We start from the raw sequence: 25271 nt of genomic DNA, 5'->3' as shown, positions 1-25271 counted from the left end.
GATCGTTTTATAAAATAAAATTAAATGTTAATTTACTAAAATTAACAAAAATTTAACTTAAAACAAAAATGCTAAATTAACTTAAAAAAACAGACTTAGGAAACCTAATGAGTTTTAAAAGTAATATTATTTTTTCTCAATTTAATTAAAGGCACATTTGTTTTGAGCATTTGAAACAGAAGGAAAACTTAAGATTAAAAAAATTAAAAAAATAATCTCAATTTTATATAAAAACTAATTTATTGGCACCAAGAATTCACTTGATCATGTATAAAAAATAATGTGGTTTTATTATGTTAAAACATAAAAGAAATTTACAATTGAAAGGAAACAATTATTTAAGGGGATTAAGATTAATAAGCCTAAAATTAGGCAACGAAATTTATTTAAAACGGAAGCCTAAAAGTAGTCTTTACTTTCTGTAGTTTGAATGTTCAATACCTACTTAAATTTGCTTACTAGACTATAGAGTAGTGTACAGATTAGACTTTAGATTATAGAATAGACTATAGACTAGCCTAAGAACTAGGTTAAAGACTAGACTATACTCTGAACTATAGACTAGAGTATAGACCATTGTATAGTCTAGACTATATACTATACTGTAGACTAGACTAACGACTGGACTAGACTAGACTAGACTAGGCTAAATGCTAGTCTATACACTAGAGTATAGACTAGACTATAGACTAGTCTACAGACTAAATACTAGACTAGACTATAGACTAGGCTGAAGACTAGTCTAGAGTATAGACTAGAATATAGACTAGACTTTAGACTATAGTATAGACTGGAGTATAGACTAGACTATTGCCTAGACTATAGACTAGATCATAGAATAAGCTAGACTATAAACTACACTATAGACTAGACTATTAACTGAAGTATAGACTAAACTATAGACTAGACTGTAGCCTACATTATAGACTAGACTATGGGCTAGACTATGGCCTGGACTGTATACTATAAACTAGTCTATAGACTTTATTTAAAACGGAAGCGTAAAGCAATGCCTAATTTCTTTAAACCCCTTAAATTATCTTTCCCTTCTTTAATTTAAATTTGTTTTATAAGAGAAAAGTCTCTTCTTAATGAGTCTGTGCTATTCGAGACCATAATGTCTTTAATGACTTTCTTCATTTTCTTCATAAACTATCTAATTTTCATTCTTATCATTTCTAAAACTATAAAATCCAAATTTTCCTAAATATCAAACTTATAATAATGTTTAGCAATATCGTCGTAGATAGATTTCTCAAAGAAAATCTTCTATTTGCATGACTTTCAACATTAGCCTCCAGCATATTGGATACTGTTAGGCCTGATAATATTAGATTTGTGGTTATTTTATGTTCTTGGGCCGCTATTAAAGTGGATATCTTTTCCGCTTCTCTGCTGCAGGCCTCAATTTGCATGCGAGTGGGTGTATTGGTGCGGGGTACAATAGCCACAAATATACCCACTTCCATGGTTAGGAATCCGGTCAGTTGACACTCGCTTATTTGTATTAAAGAATCCAATTCTCGTAAAACACTATGTAGAGTTAATAAATCCTTGTGCTGGCCCTTTAAGGCGTAAAGAGCGCGATCAATTTGTTTGCGTGAGTAGATAATGCGAAAAGCTCCGGCGCATATGGGGCAACAGGCTCCGGGTGGTATAATAGAAGGGCAGTAGGGTGAGGGAGTATTGGAACATTTGACTTGGCGACATCTTTTGCGTTCCATTTCATTAGTTAACAAGCCTACCTCACGACATCTGCCCTTATAGTCCACCAAAACATAATCTGCCCAGGCAGCACATTCATGGGGATAATCCACACCATTAATACCGCACACGGGACCTTTCCAACTGCAGCCACGATTACAAGAACCCCAATGGGAGAAACTAGACTTGGAATTCAATAAATCACAAGCCGATTTAAAGGTAACACCCTTAGCATCGCATACCGAATGCTCCGATTTGCCACAAGGTAACGTTTGATTAACTGCAAATGAAATTCAAACATTAACATCCACAAGTTCCATAATTTTTAAGCATTACATACCACATTTGTACTGTAAACAGGGCCGATGCATGCTGGATAAGCAGATCTGTCTATGAGGCAGACATTGGGTGCCTGCAGGGCAGTGATAGGTTCCTGGTGTACAAGGATTCCACACCGTACAGGCTCCATACTCTAAATCACTGTCCTGCACACCCAGACAGCGGGCAATACACAAAGAAGGATAAGTGCGTCCATTGCTGCCACATACCGGCACATAATGGGTAGGACAATTGCAGGGCAAACTGGTATAAGAAACATCTGTGTAACCTGTTGTAATAGGAGTAAATATAAATTAAAGTTTACTTCAAATAGCTTCCTCCCTTAAAGCTCTACTCACCTGGCATTTTACATTGTTTCTTGGTGCAGGTTATTTCCTCGGCATAACAAGTACATAAATTGCACTCCAAATAAAAGGAAGTGCCATGCTTGATCTTTCTACCACCCGGTAGAACACAACTCTCATACGAAACACTGGGTAGAGGTTGACAATGTTCGATACGTCCCTGTAAACCGCAACGACAAACCTTAAAACCACCACGATTGGCTGTCATTTGTACTGGAATGCGAACATAAGCACCAAAAGGAACTAAATAATTAGAAGTCTCTCCCAAAGCACAACCCGGTATACATTTATAGGTGGCCGAACCATTGCGAGCTGCTAAACAAACTTCACTAGCATTACAGGGATGACCACGACAAGGAGAGGTGATTTTATGATGGCCACCAGTCTCCTTAGGAGCATCACTTTCTTCCAAATAAGGTCTCAGCGATACACAGGAGGTGACATCACCATCTGGATGCAATCTAGCACAAATCGCTTCCGGATTGTAAGTGGTATTTAAACGTGTCCAATCCAAGCACTCCATTAAAATTTCATAACAATTTTCCCTACAAATATGATTATAATGTCCCTGTATACTACAGGGTTTAATTTGTAAAACACAAGCTATAGCCTTCCACTTGTCGGGTAAACATCTAGTCATATTCTTAATGGGCAAGGTTAAGCCTCCTGGTAAACTAACAAAACCCCTCTGTTGCCACATCATTAAATCTGATTTAGCAGCCATGTCGGCTTCCACCGTACAGCTGCGAAACAATTCCGTGGGACGATTATTGAAATTTGTACAAAAACTTAAACCATCACAACCCAATTCACACGGTTCATCCACCTCATCTATACACTGGCGCAATTCCAATTCATTTGGCATCATCATTAAACAGGATGTTTCAAAATTATTCATTGTACTAGTCCAATCAGTAGTATAGGTTTGAAAACATAATTTACGGCATTTGGATGATAAAGCCTTCTCACAGCATTGCAATTTGGCACCATCTATACCTAAACGATTAATTTGTGATACCTCGGTCTCTTGGCTACTTGTTATAACAGAGGGCACAAAAATTTTGCGCTCGGCAGTGAAGAAACATTGCCATAAAGGTAGATGAGGTAATACAGTACCACAACCTCCTGCCTCCAGTTCTCCTATAATAATATCCGTACTTTCAGTGGTATTCAAGACGGATCGGCAAGTGTTGCGACAATTTTCATTATCGGAAAAGTCACAACAAGGAAGATCTGTGGGGAGATAAGTAGATAATTAAGATTTGCTGGAATTTTGATATAAAAAACACTTACATTTGTGTGAGTTGGTAACGGGTGTCATGTCCGTAACATTTCGTACACATTGTAGAACATCGGCATTCTTTTCTCCACACATTTCATGCAAACGTTTGTAGTTATTCCTTTTATGGGCTGTATGAGGTTCAAAGATGTCACGACAGGACTGGAAGATAAAAGAAGAAAGTATACATGATTATCAAATTAAAATTCGATGGGAGACGAACTCTCCTATTCTTAGTGGATGCAAGATATTTATAGATTACTCTAAAAAAAGTCCATTGGAAAGAGTTTTTGACAATTGCTTTATATATTGGATTTCCTCGTCTTGGTTCGGGTTCTGTAAAAGTTCTGAAATTGCTTTGGAACACTAATGCTGAAGGATTAAAGAATTTACATTTTGGATATTGCATTCCAGTTGTCCTTTATATTGGATTTGGTATCCCCGAGAATACACTCTTTTTAGACTGGGTATTGTAAAATATTGTATTAACATTTCCATGACATTTGGATCTTTTCTACGAATCTACGCAAGTCTCTACAACTCAGATTGATCAATAAAACCATCAGAATTCTTTACAAAATACTGATGTTTTTCATCGTACTGTTCCCATGGCAATTGGGTCATTGATTTCGCAACTAAAGCGCCTGATTCTTAAATGATCGATAAAAATAATCTCCTATCTAGGTAGTGTCTTTTTAATCCTTTCCTTCCGATAACCTTAAGTTTGATAGGAATCCAAAGGGATATTAAATGGAGTTATTGTATTCCGATTTCATCATTTTGTAACTACGTCTCAGCAACTCTGATCTATAAAACATCGAGAAATTCCAGTAGAGTACTGATAATCATCACCCTACAACCTGATGAGAGTCTGTGTATGATGGTTAGGATCTAAGCCTTTGCAATAACAATGCCTGAAGTGTTTTTCTTTCCAGTAATCAATGATAGTGTGGCCAGAAAGTTCCACAGACAATCGTGTCTTTCCAATTTCCTTTCTCCGATAACTTTAAGTTAGATAAGCTTCCAAAAGACTCTTGAAATTAAGTTGTCGTATTACTATTTGACAGTGCCCTCTGTATTTAAACCCTTATTTCCAATCTTTGATCTAAACGTTGAGAAAACATAGTAGAGCACTGATCTTCATCATCCTACAATCCTGTTAGAGAATGTGGATGAGTTGAACAATTGACGTTACCAAGAAGTGTTTGATTAAGAGTAATTAATGATGAATAGAAAGTATCACCGTGTCTTCTCAATTTTATACCTCCGGTAACCTAAAGTCTAGTGGTTATTCGGCCCGCAAGGTTTAGAGTCTCATAAACACTAATGATTCAGAAGTAAAGCTGAAGCAATGATCATCATCATACGATTATGATGACAGTTTTGTTAATTCTAATTCATAGATCATTTGAAGTTCTTATGACAACTGAGTCTGAGCCTTGGCAACAACAATACCTGATATCTAACTAAGTGTCTGTTTTAAAGAGACCCTAGTCTCGTAAACATTGACATATATTTTACGATCATGATGTCAGTCTTGCTAATGCTAAAGCATCGAACACATTCTCAGTCTTGAGTCTCTTGAGTCTGAGCATTGACAACAACAACACCTGATATCTAAGTGACCTATAAAGAAAAGTGAATTGTTTTTCTGAGGATTTTATATGAGAGAGTTTTAGGGATTTCTTGACCTCGTAGTTTCAACTTCGCTAAACTTGGTCCTTCAATGTTTAATAATATAGATGCTATTGAATCTTTGCCTACTTTGCTTAAGTATAATTGAACTGTATTATAGAGAGAGATCAGATCTTCTAGAGTTTTTAATGATCGAGGTCTGTTGATGTCGTTTGGATAGCATTTTGCTTAAGAATCCTGTACGATTTTCAGTTGATCTTTGATGAATCTTAATTTGACAACAGTTTGGACAGCATTGTGATTGATCACGTGTCGGCCTAACAAAGCATTGTTGATCTTGAGTAATTAGTTAGAACAAAGTACGATGAATAAATCTAATCAAAAGATCTTAAAAACAACAGCAGCCAATTTAAATTTTTCCTAATTCTCATCAAACTTGTCTTAAAGTTCGACGACATTTTTCCCATTACAAATATTGAAGTTTATCTATCAAAACCCAAATAAAAGGAGGTTGGCACCAAACTATTTATTAATATAAGCGTATTTTTTTAATTAATAAACACACCCACTAAATATAAATTTACTCATCATCATAATGTCCAACGAGTACTAGTGCATTAAATAACAAATTAGACACACACAATCATACACCACTCAATTGACAAACTCAGCAGCAGTCCTCTTCTAAATTTTTGTTACTTGTGCATAGACGAAACGATCGTTTTTCACTTACCTGTAAACATTCAGAGGTGCGTGCCTTGCCACAGCAACGATCACCATCCTCTTGACGTTCGAAACATGCAAACATGTGTTGTTCATCACTTTGGCGGCAGGCATTGATCAATTCACCGGTAGACGATGATGTTACACAAGCATTGATGCAGCGCGGTGAAACACCCAAATCACAACAACTACGACCGGACCACTGATAACTTTTACGAGCGGCTGTAATAGAATGAAAAAATAAGTTTATGAAAATTAGAGAAATGTTAAAAAAATAGAAATTTATTTGCAAACAGAGAAATGCAGGAGAGATAGATGGAGGGAGAGTGAGAGGGGTTGTAGAGAAAACTAGAGAAATTCCCTGTCAAGCTGGTATAATTTGTGTGTTTTAATTTTTCTTCTCATTTTATGTTCATTTTTTTGTGTTTGTGTTGAGTTTATATGTAAATTGTCATTGTAATTGATGACAGGCAATTAGATTTAAGTTTGTGTCTATGACAACGATCATTTTAAAGTGGCTCTTTATTTTTGTTTACTGTTGTTGTCGTTGTTGTTGTTGTTATCATTCCGCCATTTGTTTGTATACATTTGTGTGTCACACAAATAAATCACAATTTCAATTGATTATAGTACGTTGAAAATTAAAGTACAAGTGCCATCCATCCAGACAACCAGTCATTCTGTCTGTTAGTCGGTCCGGTCGTTCAGCCAAATACCCAGTCAACTGGTTGCAAGTGTTTTTTCGTTACAAGTGGGCGTTTGTTATTTTCTCTCTTACAAGTGTTCAATTTCATTAGTTCATTCGCTAGATTTGCATGTGTGATTGGATAATCTGGATGTTAAATTGTAAAGGAGACTCTATTAAATGTGAATTATGAATGAAGTATTGTCAATGTATTACATTTTAAGTAAATGTATTTAGTTTCTATATAAAGTTTTTTTAAAATGAAGTTGACAGGCGACTATGGCAGGTGATAATCAACAGTGAAGAGGAGTATTTTATATGAGATCGATATTGTTTGGCAAAGAAAAAGCTTTCAATTATCGGAATGAGTTGAAAAGGGTACAACTTTTGATATGTCATAGGAGTTTCAAGAGGCGTATGCTTTTTGGTAAATAGTATGAGTAATAAGGCTGACGAATATTTTCTGCAGATTCTCTATATCAATCAAGGACCAAAGGATGCCTTTGTATCGTTAAGAGTTTCTTCGGAAGATTCTGTACACTGATCATATGTTTGTTTTTTGATGGCTGCGTCCACGTTGCCCAAGCTTAGATGAAAGTGCTGATAATGATTGTGGAAACGAGAGAATTTTTCGATTCTATTGCAGAGTAAAAACAAAGAAATTTAAAATTTATGGGTGATTCTACATTTCCCGAGCTTTGACGAAGATGCTGACATTGATCATATGTTTGTTTTATGGCTGCTTCCACGTTGCCCAAGCATAAACGAAATCATGATTATGGAAACGAGACAATTCTTTGATTCTATTGCAGTGTAGAAACAAAGAAGGGAGTATCATGGGTTTGTAATTTGATGGATGACTCTGCATCTTCCGAAGTTAGAAGAAGATGCTGATAATGACTGTGCCTATACGTTGTCGATGCTTAGATGGAAGTGCTTATAATGTTTGCGGAACCAAGACAATTCTACGGATTACAGGTTGGATATTACCCGAGCTTAGACGAAAGTGCTAAAACAAGACAATTCTTCTTACAGTTATTTTCACCAGATTGGTCATGGGATTGTCATTTGATGGATGATTCAACTTTGCCCGATCTTAGACGAAAGTGCTGATAATGATTGCGGAATCAAGAAAATTCTTCTTCAAACAGTTTCTTCATCAGATTGATCATGGGTTTGTCATTTGAAGCGTGATTTATATTGCCTGATCTTAGCAGAAAGTACTGATAATGATTGCGGAAACAAGTTAATTTTTTTAAGAGTTTTATTTTCATATATATTGTCCGACCTTAGAAGATTGTGCTGATAGTGTTTGCGGAAACAAGACAATTCTTCTTCCAGTTCTTTTCAACAGATTGATCATGGGTCTGTCATTTGATGGGGTGGTTCTACCATGACCGAGCTAAGGAGAAAGTGTTGATAATCATTGGGAAGACAAGATAACTCTTCTATCAACATATTGTTAAGATTTTTTTCGATTTGTTCTCTGCATTGATCACGGGTATGCCACCGATTCTTTACAAAGATCATGGTTTCATGGAACCAAGACAAATCTTCCATTCATATCAATCTTTAATTACAGTGCTCGAACTGAGAATATTGAGATTGATCAGGGATCTATGAAATTCCTTTCGTTCACTAAGACTAGGATGTTTCTGTAAGAGATTTTCTATCATGGGTTTGTCATTTAATTGATGTTTCTGTCTTTTACGAGCAAAAGAGGCCTACGGATCCAAGACATTTCTTGTCAAGAACATTTCTTGTTGAGCTTAGAAAAAGGAATCGTCCTGTTAAGTTTGGAAATCCGAAGCATTCACCGTTTCTGCATTGAGTCTGTCATTAAGTTATTCCCTATATCGATCATGGTTTTGTTAATCGTTATATCAATGAAGTGTCTGTCAATTGGTGGAGTCCTTAATATTGGTTGGATTAAAACGGTATCGTATAAGGCTGTCAGGCACAAGATATTTCTTAGTAAAAGAGAATAACTATCATGGATTTGTCAACTGGTGGATACTACGTTAAGGCTAGTGGAAACTAGGATGGAAGTGTCGCTAATTTCTCAATGGGATTCAAACCTCAACAATGAAAAATTAACTAGGGCAACTATTAGGGGTAAAGGCGTATTCGAATAGGTGGAAATAGTGATAAAGATAATGGAAAAGATCGTAATATTGTAAATATCGAGTCTCTCAGAAAAAACACCTCTCTCTATAAGAAACGTTCAAATTTTTATATTTAGAACTAGAATACGTCCCTTGTCTAACCAATCTATTAACAATTACCATATATTTTTGCTATAGTTGTTGTTTATTTATCTAACTATTAGCAATGGCTATTAATTGGAAGTTTTTATAGGAAATTTTTGGGATTTTAAATAAACATTTGTCTAAAGTAGACATTATTTTCACAATTTGGCATAATGCCCATGCTACACTTGCATTGGCCATGTTTTTCATGTTTTTACACAAATAATTTTATGCATTTTTCATTATTTGTCACATTTTAAGTTTATAGTCAAATATTTAGTAAACTTTTTATGATTTTAAATAGCTTAATTATAGAAAACAATGTGTCTTTTAATAGTGTCTATAGGTACTTAACAAATATTTATTATAAGAGGATCAAGAATATGATCTTTTATTGAAATTTAATGAAAGAAATAATAATACTTTATTACTCATTTAGTAATTTTCTTTTTTAAAAAACTCTCACGTTTTAGTTTATTTCTCTTAGTTGTAAAGAAATAAGATTTTCAAAAATGCCCTTACCTTCTATAGTTCTATTCATACAACTCCAGAACTCCAATTGCATAGGAGGGCAATATTTTTTCAATTCCGAACGCATTGCAGGAGGAGATAATTTGACCAGAGATAACTGTAATTAGAAGAAAAGAAAAGGATTATTAAACAATTATTTCTAAGAGGAAAATAATATAAATTTTGATTAAAATTAAGGTTATTTTATAGATCAATTAAAGCTATATATGGTTTATATAATAGATTGAATATGGACATACTACAGTCTATACTCTGCAGAAACTATAGTCTATAGTCTCTGGACAGACATTAGTCTATATTCTTGAAAGACTAGAGTCTATACTCTGGACAGACTATAGTCTATACTCTGGACATACTATAGTCTATACTCTGGACAGACCATAGTCTATACTCTGGACAGAATATAGTCTATAGTTTGGACAGACTATAGTCTTTACTTTGGACAGACCATAGTCTATACTCTGGACAGAATATAGTCTATAGTTTGGACAGACTATAGTCTTTACTTTGGACAGACTATAGTCTATACTCTGGACAGAATATAGTCTATAGTTTGGACAGACTATAGTCTATATTCTGGACATACTATAGTCTATACTCTGGACATACTATAGTCTATACTCTGGACAGACCATAGTCTATACTCTGGACAGACTATAGTCTATACTCTGGACAGACTATAGTCTATACTCTGGACATACTATATTCTACAATCTGGACAGAGTATAGTCTTTACTTTGGACAGAATATAGTCTATAGTTTGGACAGACTATAGTCTTTACTTTGGACAGACTATAGTCTATACTCTGGACAGACCATAGTCTATACTCTGGACAGACTATAGTCTAAACTCTGGACGGACTATAGTCAATACTCTGGACAGACTATAGTCTATACTCCGGACAGACTATAGTCTATACTCTGGACACACTATAGTCTATATTCTGGACAGACTATAGTCTATTATACTCTGGACATACTATAGTCTATAATCTGGACATAGTATAGTCTTTACTTTGGACAGACTATAGTCATTCCTTTGACAGATTATAGTCTATAGTTTGGACAGATTATAGTCTATACTCTGGACAGAATATAGTCTATAGTTTGAACAGACTATAGTCTATAATGTCAACAGACTATAGTATATACTCTGGACAGACTCTAGTCGATATTCTGGACAGACTATAGTCAATACTCTGGATAGACTATAGTCTATACTCCGGACAGACTATAATCAATACTCTGGACAGACTATAGTCTAAACTCTGGACGGACTATAGTCAATACTCTGGACAGACTATAGTCTATACTCCGGACAGACTATAGTCTATACTCTGGACACACTATAGTCTATACTCTGGAAAGACTATAGCCTATACTCTGGACATACTATAGTCTATACTCTGGGTAGACTATACAGAATATAGTCTATAGTCTGGCCAGACTATAGTCTATACTCTGGACAGACTCTAGTCTATAATCTGGACAGACTATAGTCTGTACTCTAGAAAGACTATAGTCTATACTCTGGAAAGGCTATAGTCAATACTCTGGACAAACTATGGTCTATACTCAGGACAGATTATCTATCGTCTATACTTTGGACAGTGTATAGTACATACTTTTATAACAGTTAAACATTCAACATTTAAATTCAACGGTCGCAACAGGTTGCACCCCTGTACAAGTACATGTTTATCAAACAGTTGCTTCAAATCTAACTTGTTTGCTGCAACTTGTTGTCAGACATGTTTGCTTTTGCTTCATCCAACTTATTCGTTTCATTTCACTGTGCTCACTCTTTCTCTCTCTATATTTTTACACATTGCTTTGTTCCTTTAACCATTACGTTTCTTATCATTTCATACAAATATTGTTGTTTTTGGTTTCTTTTTGTATTTATTGTTATTGATCTTACTAGAACGATTTGTATAAGTACAACTATTTAGTATTTTACTAATTTCTAAGATTTGTTTTTTTTAATTTGTAATTTTATTTTATGGGATTTTTGTTTTCCTTTACACAAGTGTTTGTTAGAGAGAGGTGCGTCTTCTTGGGTTGGTGGTTGTTTGCTGTGTGATTGTTTTAAAAATTTATTCTAAGAATTTGTTTAGTTTGTTTATTACTAACTCCTGTTGTGTTGTGTTTATATTTATTTGTTTTATACTTTTCTTTATAGCCGATGTGTTAAGAATTTTTAATTAAGCCACAACAAGAAATATATAAATTTTTAAGGAATATTATATTATTTTTCAATTCAATATTGTATTGCTATGGTTTTTTACCTAATAGATATATTTTTATGATTTTATTAGAAAAAACTTAAATTCATAGAATAACAAATATGATGGATGATTAACCACAATTTTAAGTAATAGTAAACAAATAATTAATATTTCTAGCATAATGTTTAAAGAAAACATAAACAAAAGAAAACAATTTTGACACTTTGTTTTCACCGTTAAACGGAAGTTTATGGCTCCTCTTTAAATGTTAGCAAACAACGTTTTCCATTGACCACCTTTGTGTGGTAGTTATTAACCCTCCATAAAAATTATGAATATATTTTTGTTGTACGTATGTTCATAAATAAATTACTCAATTACCATAAATATTATCAAGCCTAAAAATCGCCTCCATGTGTTTAAGTTAAGTTTTGCTACAAACTAAACTTTGTACTGCTGTGGTTGTTTGATGGAGTAGAAGACAACGTCATATTGATTGTATGCGCAAGCGCGCCGTACTTTGCCACTGAACAAACATTGGGTTGAAAGAATCTTTGAGTTTAAATCATTTATGTGTAGTGGTTTGTTATGGTGTTTTGTTGTTGTGGTAGCTATAAGAATGCAAATTTCCCAGCAAACGTTTGTTATCAATCTTCTCTTGAAAAGCCGTATTATAGTCTATGCTCTAAACAGACCAAAGTCTCTACAGATTATAGTCTCTACTCTGGACAGACTATTATAGTCTCTACTCTCTACAGGCTATAGTCTCTACTCTGGACAGGCCATAGTCTCTACTCGGGACAGACTATATCTATACTCCAGACAGACTATAGTCTATACTCCAGACAGAGTTTATTATGTACTCTGGGCAGACTATAGTCTATACTCTGGACAGACTATAGTCTATACTCTGGACAGACTATAGTCTATACTCTGGACAGACTATAGTCTATATTCTGGACAGACTATATTCTATAGTCTAGACAGACTATATTCTATAGTCTGGATAGACTATAGTCTATACTCTGGATAGACTATAGTCTATACTCTGGACAGACTATAGTCTATACTCTGGACAGACTATAGTCTATTCTCTGGACAGACTATAGTCTATACTCTGGACAGACTATAGTCTAAGCTCTGGACAGACTATAGTCTATACTCTCGACAGACTATAGTCTATACTCTGGACAGACTATAGTCTATACTCTGGACAGTCTATAATCTATACTCTGGACAGACTATAGTCTATACTCTGGACAGACTATAGTCTATACTCTGGACAGACTATAGGCTTTACGCTGGAGAGACTATAGTCCAGACAGATTATAGTCTATAATACAGACAGACTATATTATGTATTCTGGGCAGACTATAACAGTCTATACTCCAGACAGAGTTTATTATGTACTCTGGGCAGACTATAACAGTCTATACTCTGGACAGACTATAGTCCATACTCTGGACAGACTATAGTCTATACTCTGGACAGACTATAGTCTATACTCTGGACAGACTATAGTCTATACTCTGGACAGACTATAGTCTATACTCTCGACAGACTATAGTCTATACTCTGAACAGACTATAGTCTAGACTCTGGACAGACTATAGTCTATACTCTGGACAGACTATAGTCTATACTCTGGACAGACTATAGTCTATACTCTGGACAGACTATAGTTTATACTTTGGACAGACTATAGTCTATACTCTGAACAGACTGTAATCTATACTCTGGACAGACTTTGGTCTATACTTCACACAGACTATGGTCTATAATCCAGACAGACTATGGTCTATACTCCAGATAGACTATAGTCTCAACTCTCTACAGACTCTCTACAGTTATATACTCTGGACAGACTATATTTTATACTCTGGACAGGCTATGGTCTATACTCAGGACAGACTATAGTCAATACTCTGGACGGACTATAGTCTATACATTGGACAGACTATAGTCTATACTTTGGACAAATTATAGCCATTACTCTAGACTGCACACTTGATGGTCTATAGCCTATATTTTAAAACAGACTCTCAACATCCTACAGTTTATTTTTTTACAATCTAATTCAAATCCCTTCTGTCCCATTTAAGTTCCACTGTTTGCTGGGTTATTTTCATATTTAGCTACTCCCATACCTAGTACATGTTGCTTGTGTTAAGCATTAAATTTTTTCGATATATTTTTTTTGTATTTATATAGTTTTGTACAACAGGCGCCGTTTAACATGTTAAGACATTTTTAAAATTGCTACCATTTAAATCTGCATACACGATTAATGATTAAACACTTTATAAAATAATATTAAATAACAGCTGGCAAAGTATATGTAGAAAAAAAACTAAACCTCTAAAAAAAAAGTTTGATACAAAATTAAAGATTTAAAATTTTGTAATCTTATAAAAGTAATTAAAATTCTAGGCCATTTACCCCTTTAGTTATACAGTGGCTTAAAATTTTTAACATCAAAGAGTTTTATTTGAAATTTATTAAAAATTTGTTTATGACCACAAAGTTTTACGTTAAATAATACTTTTAGTTCCAAACTCCTTACCATTTAAGATTCTCTGCTCTGCTGTTAGTTTAACTTTAGTTTTCAGATTAAATTTCCTCTCAACACTACAGACAAACTGCTACTACTGTCTGTAGATTAATAAGATTTTGCTGTTAAAACGTTTTAATGTCCATTAAGATTAAAAATATGTTAGTAATGGTCATAAAATTTTGTGACTTATATTTCATGATTTGTCTATTTATTTTTTCCTTTTGCTAAAATATTAGAAATCTAGTTAAATAAATTGTTAGTGCATTTAGTATTGCATAAAATTTGATTTTAAAAGTTTGAAAAAAATTTCAATAAATTAATGTCAGCATATAAAATATTCGCAATATATAATGGGAAACATTAAATGAATCGAGGTTAAAGTTAAATTTAGAAATGTTTTCAAAATGTTTGAACAGACTATGGTCAATACTGGGGGACAGACTATTATGCCAGTCTTAGTTGACGAGTGTTTAAGAAACTGATCTTTGGACAAGAATATTTTAATTTCTTTCATTGAGAAGGAGTACGAATTATCTTATAAAAACTCGCCTTTAGTACTTTAGTTCTTGAAAATGTTAAACTTTTTAATATGTGAGAAGTATTCGAAGTTTTCCTGATAAATATGTCTAGGTCTTCAAGAGTATTGAATAAGGGAATTGTAAACTTTTTCTCATTGTTCCTGAAATAACTTTATTGGGACTTCAAAAGGATAAATTGATAACCTTATGTATATCCTGACTTATGGCATGAAAAATACATGTTCAGGTCAACGGTAACATAAGGATTTGATTCTGAAACACCGGAGAGATTGTCATATTCATATTTAGAGCGCCAAATCAGAAATAGACCGGTTCGAACCCAAGAACCGGTCCTTTTTAGACATTCTAGTATGTAGTTGCTCCTGTCAAGAAATCGAATTCGAAAGTCCTGAGTATATAGCTAGTTGTAGTCATCGTTTTAATGACAATCAGACCTTTGGAATTTAACTTAGAATTAAAGTTTCTTTCTACATACAATAGCACTTTCAGATAACATACGTTACTTTCTTCTGAAGAGAAATGCTGACTACATTGCTGCTCTATATGTGTCAGATGCATCCAAGATTTGTTGTACCAATGGCACACGAATGTCATAGTGCTTAACGTGAACACAACACCTGCCTTGACGGCCTTATTTCACGGTGGTCTTTTGCAACCATTGTTTGAGCTTTTGCAACTACTCACCGCCGTCCCATTGTGCTTCTTACACTCAGGTAGCAATTTACGTATATGGAATTTTCGGTCCAGTATACTTGCACTTTGCTCGAGTGCCCGAGTTATCTAACCTCTGAACATTGCTGCCCAGTTGCTTAACTTGCGAGATGCAAAAACATTACTTCCGTTTACAACCAGGTACATGGGATGGCCTCTGTTGAGTCGGCAACAGCATCTAGAGACGTAACCGGTAGACAGAAATACGAATCCATCAAACGAACCGAGTTTACCCTAAACATACCTGGAAAAGGATGAAAATTCAATGGTATCACTTGGAAATCCATCAACCCAGTACACTTCTCCTTTATCAGCAACACTCAATAGAGAACAACATCCCACACACTTACTCTAGGTATACTGGTTGGCAAAGCCCCTATACCCCTACATTAATCCTGCATCATATACATACAATTAACACCAACTCATTTCCTACGATTAGTCCCACAGTCACTCCTCTGTGGGGTATCTGTTGTCATTCGGCACCAAACTTATCCCGAAATATAGATTTCACCGTGCATCAGTCTTTTAACCGCAACTTACTCTTCCCGCGAATTTGGGTTTAATCCACCGCCACTACGTGGATCCCGACCAACTGTCCAGACAGGAGAAGACCTACGGGCAACTGGCCACCCGTAGTACTAGATTATGTGGTTCTCTGGTTAGACCCCATGTCAAATCATACCAAGAACTAACCGAGGAGTGAAGTGACACCACCAGTCTATAGTACCAATAGCACAATTCACCTGCCCACATAATGTAGGAGAAGTGCTCGATCGCATACTGATACCAGTTAAAATATCATGGTCAAGCGTAACATTACAGCCAAACCCAGCAGGAATCGGTTGCTACACGGATGGCTTTAAACTGAGAGACTAAACAGGAACTACTTTGGAAATAAGGTGCCAAAAGCCAGAAGGCAATTAGGACTATCTAAGACCGTATTGAACAATAACAGAGCCTTAACCGAATACTCTTCCAAAGGTATACTTTGCATCACATAGGTACCTGGCCACTTGGTAATAATAGGCAATGGAAGAGTGAATGCAGTCGCTATAAAGGGAGGGGAAATTAAGGGAAACAGATGATTGTAAAACCGTTCGAGAAATCGGCGGTTAAATTAAAACATGGGCGAGAGAATCACATACGGTCACTTAGAGTAATGAAACTTTGGGAAAAACCATAAAGATCCCTAACGAGAGGAGTACGAGAAGCCTAAATAAAATTATGTGTGATGAGTGACACACTGTGAAGCATGCGAAGAGAACATATAACTTCTCGCACAACTATACACTATTAAAGGAAGGGATTCCGACTGAGGAACATGCGAAGAGAACAGTCTTTGCTATTGCTGACATTCATTGAAATTAGATTCATATGAGAGAAATGTTATTCCTGATATTACATTGCTCAGGGACACTGAGTGGAAAGAACTAAAGAACTAGGTCTAGGAAACTGAGTTTACGAAAATCGCACAACATTTTTTATGTAAAGGAGTGCTTAACAAGCCTGATACCAGCCAAGGAGTGTTTCGTCGGATTCAATGTGGAATACAATCTAATCTTATGTAGGAAATAGATGCTGGAGGGCACATCTATGCAGTGTTTCGTTGGATTTCATGTGGAATACAACCTACGTCTAGGAAACTGAGTTTCCGAAAACCAGAAGACATTTTTCATGTAAAGGAGCGCTTAACAAGTCTGATACCAGCTAAAGAGTGTCTCGTCGGATTTAATGTAGAATACAACCTAATCTTATGTAGGAAATAGATGGAGGAGAACACATCTATGTACCATAGGAAAGAATCAATGGAAACTCTATTGTAATTCTAAAAAGTATATTTTCCGGGTGTTGAACGACTTAGAACTTTGAGTGTATACCTGATATTGGCAAATAACTCTCAAAAAGCTCTCTGTCGATAACCTAACATTTTTTATCGACACTGTCTTCTAGTTTAAATAGTATAACCCGCCATGTTATCTCTCTAACACATCTACATAATCAAGTTTTTTAGATGTTGATTTTATGCCATAACTTTGATAAAAATCTCATAAAAAGCAATTATGTCTTTAAACGCCTCCTAGATTAAACCACGTTTGTTGTGTAGTTTTCATTTACAACTAGCAAAAATGTTACACATAACATAATTTACATTTATGCAATTTTTTGTCACATAAATTTCCATAGATTTTTAATTCACAACTTTTTCTCCACAAACTTTCGGGGAGTTGCAACTGCGAATTTAAAAAAAAAACAGGCGTTTTCCTGTTGAATGTTTATAACTAAAGGCTTAAACGTAAGAAATTTTATGCCAAAAACTAAATAGATTCAAAAAAATTGAGATACCACCTTAATTTCCCACACATAGATGCCAGCACTAAGTCACACACTGAGAGTCGATCGGTCGGTTAGTCATAGTGTTAATGCCTTGTGATTTCGATTTCCTTTTTTTTTTTACTACAAACTGTCAAAAGATTAAAAATATGAAATAGTTGCCAATTTAATTTCTATACAGGTTTTTCTTTTTAACTAAAAGTATTAATTTTCTTTGCCCGATTTGCATGTAATCTTTGTTATCTCTTTAACATCCACCTAATATTTTTACTATGTTTATTGTCATCCATTAAGTGCTTAAATGGTGTTGTTTTTTTTTTTGCCAACAAAATTTAAATAAAATAAAAATTCACTTAAAAAAACTTTTTTATTTTTCTTGCAAACATTTCCACTTTGAAATGTCAAATGAAACTTGTTTGCCTTCCAACTTGTAGGTTTATGTTTGTTTAGCTGTAATTAATAAAGACATTTTAAGTTCATTAAGTATAACAAACAACTGATGTGGAAACTGGAATGATTTAGATAAGAATATTTAATTTGGCATTGCTTAAATGCAATTTAGTTGAAAGTTACTTTGTGCCTTTGAGTGTGTTGTAAAATGTCAAAACTAGTTTTTAGAAAATGGGGCGGTTTTTATAAAAAAATCACTGAAATGATTGTGAAACTATAAAGGATAACAGTTGTAGGAAAAAACATAATATTTTATAAAACATAGCTACTAGTTTTAGCTTCTGAAGATGAACTTGTATGTAGTTTAGTTCATATAGAACTGAAATGAGTATATTGTGATTTAAGATCAGTGAATAAGAGCAAGCTTTCTAGAGGACTTTTCTTAACAAGATAAACGTCCTGTAGAGCTTTACATGAGTATCTGTCGAAGAGAACTCATCACTCACAGTGTGAGTGACTCAAAACCTCCTCCTTTATGAGCTTCAGGTTGCAATTTTTGAACTGGCCTGACGCCGGTCCATGTATAAGTACTCTTCACACCATATCTTAATACTTAACAAGGTATTAAGCTCGACAGGCTCTACGTGAATACCTGCCGAAGAGATCTCAACTTTTCCTGTTCGGTTTTAATCACAGGGTGAGATAGACACTCGCCGGTTCAGTTCCGTTGTAGTATGTACGGCAAATTTCAGATCATCTCTGAAGCTTTTCTCGAGCAAGCTATCTAGAGGACTTTTCTTAACAAGATAAACAAGCTTTGCATGAGTACCTTTCGAATACCTGCCGAATAGATCTCAACTCTTCCTGTTCTTTTTCAATTACAGGATGAGATAGATACTCGCCGGTTCAGTTCCGTTGTAGAAAGTACTGCAAATTTCAGACAATATCTGAAGCCTTTCTCGAGCAAGCTATCTAGAGGACTTTTCTTAACATAACATAAACATCCTGTAGAGCTTTATATGAGTACCTATCGAAGAGAACTCAACACTCACAGTGTGAGTTAGAAACGACTCAAAACCTCTTTCTTTGTAAGCTTTGAGAATACTCAACTGGGCTGACGCCGGTCTATAAGGACTTTACTCAAGTACCAGTCCCACAATCATCACATCATATCTTAAACCTTAACAAGGTACAAAGCTCTACAGGTTTTATCTGAATACCTGCCGCAGGGATCTCAACTCTTTCTGGTCTTTTTTAATCACAGGGTGAGATAGAGACTCGCCGTTCCATGTACAAGCACATTACTCAATTACTCTAGCTATCCAATCACCAACCCTAGCAGTTCCATTGCAGTATGTACGACAAATATCAGACCATTTTTGAAGCATTTCTCTAGCAAATTTTCTAGAGGACTTTTCTTAACAAGATAAACGTCCGGTAGAGCTTTACATGAGTATCTGTCGAAGAGAATTTAATAATGAGTTAGAAACGATTCAAAACCTCCTCCTTTATGAGCTGTAGGTTGTAATTTTTGAACTGAGCTGAGTCCGGTCCATGTTTAAGTAACAGTCCCACGATTTTCACACCATATCTTAAACCTTAACAAGCTACAAAGCTTTACAGGTTTTACGTGGATAACTGCTGAAGAGATCTCATCTCTCCCTGTTCTTTTTCAATCATAGGGTGAGATAGAGACTCGCCGGTCCATGTACAAGCACATTGATCAATTACTCTAGCTATCCAATCACCTACCATTGCAGTTCCAATGGCAAATTTTAAACAAATTCTGACATTCGAAATCGATCGAAATCTATTGAGGTTTTAAGGCTTTCAAATGCCAGAATTTGGCCTCTGATATCCATCACCTTTCAAGCTATTGCACACACCTTTCTTCCGACACATTGATAAGGATGTGTGGGTGAGAGCGGACCAATACATCTCTGACTCGTTCAGCATTTAGTTCCTCAGATTTGAACTCATTTTCAACAATTAGTTCCAGCAGTCACTATTCTGTGGAGTCCTGTTGGGTCGGTTTTCCTTTCCTGAGTTTTTCCTTGCTTGAGTTCAAATGTTAAAGTGAAGTTTTCAATACGCAATCGTTAGTTGCTGCAGTTTTTAAGCTGAACCAAATACATTAAAGTTTAAAATCGCTGTAGCTCGTCAATTATTTTCTTACGATTCCTTGTGAGTCTACAATCTCTTATAACTAACTTCTTATAACTATCTAAGAGGTCTTAAGAGATAATTGAGGAATCGTTGGTTAAGTATATGGTGAAGATCTTAGAAATACAATTACATAAGTTAAAGTACTCGAAATCTAAAGATGAACCTAAGACACTGAAATTTTGAAAGCTCAACCGGAAGTCGTGGAATATAGGGATAGATGGTGATTCTTCGCGGGCTACTCTAAGATACTTAAGCGTAATAGGCGTACTTAGATCTATGGCCCCGGCCTCATGTTATCGAAATCGGGTGTAGTTTATAAGAAAGACTAGGATCTCCTCGTTACACCAAATCCCATGATTTTGATACCATTTAACCATTTAGCGCTATTGTGCGAGTTCGCCAACAATTGCAAAAAGTAGTCCCTAGTATTGCCTTCAGAATGTATTCAAGCTAGTTGATAGTTTCTATTGGTCAGATACTTAGGTCGGATTAATGGTTTCAATATCCCAGAAACCTAGATCACCCTTTTTTGTGTGTCGTTTTATACTAGTGAGAAATGCTTTAATTATCCCTCATCTTTGGCCTACACCGGGTCGGTGGAGTGTCTTAACCCCAAATATAGGTTTAGGATGCTTCCATTTAGAATTCTAAATCTAACCTAAATGCTTCCATTTATATTTTCCCTTCTGTTGCTTATTATCGTTAATCGTTTTCCCTTTTCTTTGCAATTCATTAATTTGATATCTCTTAACTATAGTTTCTTTGCAAAACTGCAAAAACTACACACGTTATATTTTTACCATATTATAGCGAACGGGAATCTTGATTTCTGATCTTTAACATGTTACAATAAAACATTCAATGAAAAAAGAACTTAAATAAAACAACTACATATCTTATTTCCATGTCTTTTTGATAATTTTAAAGGATTTATTTTTATTTATTGTTCACTTTTACGTGTATTTTCAATAAGACACAGCAGGTTTTCTTTTGAGAAAAAAACGCAAAGAAAAAGAAATACAATTTTTATTGTTTTTTCAATTGTTGAGATCAGAGCTGGGACATGGAGATAGTAAAAAGTACAAAAGAAGTGGAAATTAAGTACTTTTTAAAAGAAAGTTCTGTTCTGTTCTATTCTGTTCTGTTCTAGTTCTGTTCTAGTTCTGTTCTGTTCTAGTTCTGTTCTGTTCTAGTTCTGTTCTAGTTCTGTTCTAGTTCTGTTCTAGTTCTGTTCTAGTTCTGTTCTAGTTCTGTTCTAGTTCTGTTCTAGTTCTGTTCTAGTTCTGTTCTAGTTCTGTTCTAGTTCTGTTCTAGTTCTGTTCTAGTTCTGTTCTAGTTCTGTTCTAGTTCTGTTCTAGTTCTGTTCTAGTTCTGTTCTAGTTCTGTTCTAGTTCTGTTCTAGTTCTGTTCTAGTTCTGTTCTAGTTCTGTTCTAGTTCTGTTCTAGTTCTGTTCTAGTTCTGTTCTAGTTCTGTTCTGGTTCTGTTCTAGTTCTGTTCTAGTTCTGTTCTAGTTCTGTTCTAGTTCTGTTCTAGTTCTGTTCTAGTTCTGTTCTAGTTCTGTTCTAGTTCTGTTCTAGTTCTGTTCTAGTTCTGTTCTAGTTCTGTTCTAGTTCTGTTCTAGTTTCTGTTCTAGTTCTGTTCTAGTTCTGTTCTAGTTCTGTTCTAGTTCTGTTCTAGTTCTGTTCTAGTTCTGTTCTAGTTCTGTTCTAGTTCTGTTCTAGTTCTGTTCTAGTTCTGTTCTAGTTCTGTTCTAGTTCTGTTCTAGTTCTGTTCTAGTTCTGTTCTAGTTCTGTTCTAGTTCTGTTCTAGTTCTGTTCTAGTTCTGTTCTAGTTCTGTTCTAGTTCTGTTCTAGTTCTGTTCTAGTTCTGTTCTAGTTTCTGTTCTAGTTCTGTTCTAGTTCTGTTCTAGTTCTGTTCTAGTTCTGTTCTAGTTCTGTTCTAGTTCTGTTCTAGTTCTGTTCTAGTTCTGTTCTAGTTCTGTTCTAGTTCTGTTCTAGTTCTGTTCTAGTTCTGTTCTAGTTCTGTTCTAGTTCTGTTCTAGTTCTGTTCTAGTTCTGTTCTAGTTCTTCTAGTTCTGTCTAGTTCTGTTCTAGTTCTGTTCTAGTTCTGTTCTAGTTCTGTTCTAGTTCTGTTCTAGTTCTGTTCTAGTTCTGTTCTAGTTCTGTTCTAGTTCTGTTCTAGTTCTGTTCTAGTTCTGTTCTAGTTCTGTTCTAGTTCTGTTCTAGTTCTGTTCTAGTTCTGTTCTAGTTCTGTTCTAGTTCTGTTCTAGTTCTGTTCTAGTTCTGTTCTAGTTCTGTTATAGTTATGTTATTGCTACATCAGTTATAGTACTCAAAAGTACTTTCTTTCCCAGTGCATTCATCCCTGCTGTGTTTATATCTTCCTGTCTGAAAGTGCGCGTTTCTCTCTCACTGTGTGTAACATAATCCTGTATTTTAATTGTCATTGTTTTTTTTTCGTATTGTTGTTATTATTGGAAGATCATTTTGGTAAGATTAAAATAACCTCAATAAAAAACACAATGTAGTTGGTTAAAACAAGTGTCTGTCTGTGTGTAAGTTGAGTATGTGTTAAAGCAGGGTGTTAGTGTTTCCTATACAACGTGTAGGCGTTTTATAAAAATGTTTAATTTCAAAAAGATGTGCAGATTTGTTATCTTTACTCACTTTCTAAAGTATTTTAAAGTGTGAATTTATACATGCCCCGTAAGTGTGATTGTTTTTTTTATCAATCACAAGGTGTGAACTCACTAAGTATCAAAAAGATCGAATATCATTTAATTGAACAAGAGGAAATAACATTTATTAAGAGACTTGCTTTTTTATGGAGGGGCAACACATCCTGCTTAGTGTAAGATACAGCTGCATAAAATCTAAAAATTCAAATTTTTATTATATTCAAGTGCGCTTTGTACAAATAAATTCTTTTATAACATTTTTAACCATATTTCATTTATTTACGATTTAAATCGCACCCATATGTACTCTAGTAATTGTGTCCGCTCATAAATATTTTTGTTTTATTTAACAGAAAACATAAAAATAGTTTTTATCGTTTTAACGGTAAGCTAGTAAACTGACATTTATAGGTTAAACAGAATAGAAAAAATGTTCAAACATGATTTTATACATTTCAAAACAAATAACTATAAAACATTTGGCCTAAAGACATACTACTCAGAATACGACTAAGAATATGGGCAAATCGTTAACGACAATATAAAACAAATACAAAATAGTTAAGCAAAATTCTTGCAGAAATACATTTATGGGCAGAGTTTTAAGATTTTAATGGACATACAAATTAAAGATCTTAAGATATAAAATTCTTAATTAAAAATGTTTAATTCCATTCTAGTTGAATCCTAGTTCTGTTCTAGTTCTGTTCTAGTTCTGTTCTAGTTCTTTTCTAGTTCTCTTCTAGTTCTGTTCTAGTTCTGTTCTAGATCTGTTCTAGTTCTGTTCTAGTTCTGTTCTAGTTCTGTTCTAGTTCTGTTCTAGTTCTGTTCTAGTTCTGTTCTAGTTCTGTTCTAGTTCTGTTCTAGTTCTGTTCTAGTTCTGTTCTAGTTCTGTTTAGTTCAGTTCTAGTTCAGTTCTAGTTTCAGTTCTAGTTCAGTTCTAGTTCAGTTCTAGTTCAGTTCTAGTTCAATTCTAGTTCAGTTCTAGTTCAGTTCTAGTTCAGTTCTAGTTCAGTTCTAGTTCAGTTCTAGTTCAGTTCTAGTTCAGTTCTAGTTCTATTTCTAGTTCAGTTCTAGTTCAGTTCTAGTTCTGTTCTAGTTCTGTTCTAGTTCTGTTCTAGTTCTGTTCTAGTTCTGTTCTAGTTCTGTTCTAGTTCTGTTCTAGTTCAGTTCTAGTTCAGTTCTAGTGTCAGTTCTAGTTCAGTTCTAGTTTAGTTCTAGTTCTGTTCTAGTTCTGTTCTAGTTCTGTTCTAGTTCTGTTCTAGTTCTGTTCTAGTTCAGTTCTAGTTCAGTTCTAGTTCAGTTCTAGTTCAGTTCTAGTTTAGTTCTAGTTCTGTTCTAGTTCTGTTCTAGTTCTGTTCTAGTCTGTTCTAGTTCGTTTAGTTCTGTTCTAGTTCTGTTCTAGTTCTGTTCTAGTTCTGTTCTAGTTCTGTTCTAGGTTCTGTTCTAGTTCTGTTCTAGTTCTGTTCTAGTTCTGTTCTAGTTCTGTTCTAGTTCTGTTCTAGTTCTGTTCTAGTTCTGTTCTATTCTGTTCTAGTTCTGTTCTAGTTCTGTTCTAGTTCTGTTCTAGTTCTGTTCTAGTTCTGTTCTAGTTCTGTTCTAGTTCTGTTAGTTCGTTCTAGTTCTGTTCTAGTTCTGTTCTAGGTTCTGTTTCTAGTTCGTTCTAGTTCTGTTCTAGTTCTGTTCTAGTTCTGTTCTAGTTCTGTTCTAGTTCTGTTCTAGTTCTGTTCTAGTTCTGTCTAGTTCTGTTCTAGTTCTGTTCTAGTTCTGTTCTAGTTCTGTTCTAGTTCTGTTCTAGTTCTGTTCTGTTCTGTTCTAGTTCTGTTCTAGTTCTGTTCTAGTTCTGTTCTAGTTCTGTTCTAGTTCTGTTCTAGTTCTGTTCTAGTTCTGTTCTAGTTTCTAGTTCTGTTCTGTTCTAGTTCTTTCTAGTTCTGTTCTAGTTCTGTTCTAGTTCGGTTCTAGTTCGGTCTCTAGGTCTATTCTAGATTCTGTTCTAGTTCCTGTTCTAGTTATGTTCTAAGTTTGTTTAGTCTGGTTCTAGTTCTGTTCAGTTTTGTTCTAGTTCTGTTCTAGTTCCTTTCTAGTTCTGTTCTATTTCGGTTCTAGTTCTGTTCTGTTTCTGTTCTAGTTCGTTCTAGTTCTGTTCTAGTTCTGTTCTAGTTCTGTTCTAGTGCCTGGTTC

General features: G+C 34.8%; 1 protein-coding gene across 1 annotated transcript in view; it reads right to left on the bottom strand.

Annotated features, from left to right (window-relative positions):
• Nucleotides 1-1077: 1077 nt before the first annotated feature.
• Nucleotides 1078-25271, bottom strand: part of LOC119610550 (reversion-inducing cysteine-rich protein with Kazal motifs) — a 64610-nt gene continuing 40416 nt past the window's right edge. The window contains exons 3-8 of the mRNA XM_037965814.1: nt 9481-9586; nt 6035-6246; nt 3681-3828; nt 2382-3620; nt 2045-2311; nt 1078-1984 (exon numbers count right to left, since the gene is read on the bottom strand). Coding sequence (XP_037821742.1) covers nt 1185-1984; nt 2045-2311; nt 2382-3620; nt 3681-3828; nt 6035-6246; nt 9481-9586 — 2772 coding nt within the window. The 3' untranslated portion in view covers nt 1078-1184. The remainder of the gene's footprint in view (nt 1985-2044; nt 2312-2381; nt 3621-3680; nt 3829-6034; nt 6247-9480; nt 9587-25271) is intronic.

The sequence above is a fragment of the Lucilia sericata genome, unplaced genomic scaffold (genome assembly GCF_015586225.1).
Source record: "Lucilia sericata isolate MDLA Ls3-8-SP2 unplaced genomic scaffold, ASM1558622v1 Contig001226F_arrow, whole genome shotgun sequence".
NCBI classification, from domain to species: domain Eukaryota; kingdom Metazoa; phylum Arthropoda; class Insecta; order Diptera; family Calliphoridae; genus Lucilia; species Lucilia sericata.
This window is presented reverse-complemented; position numbering and strand designations above follow the sequence as displayed.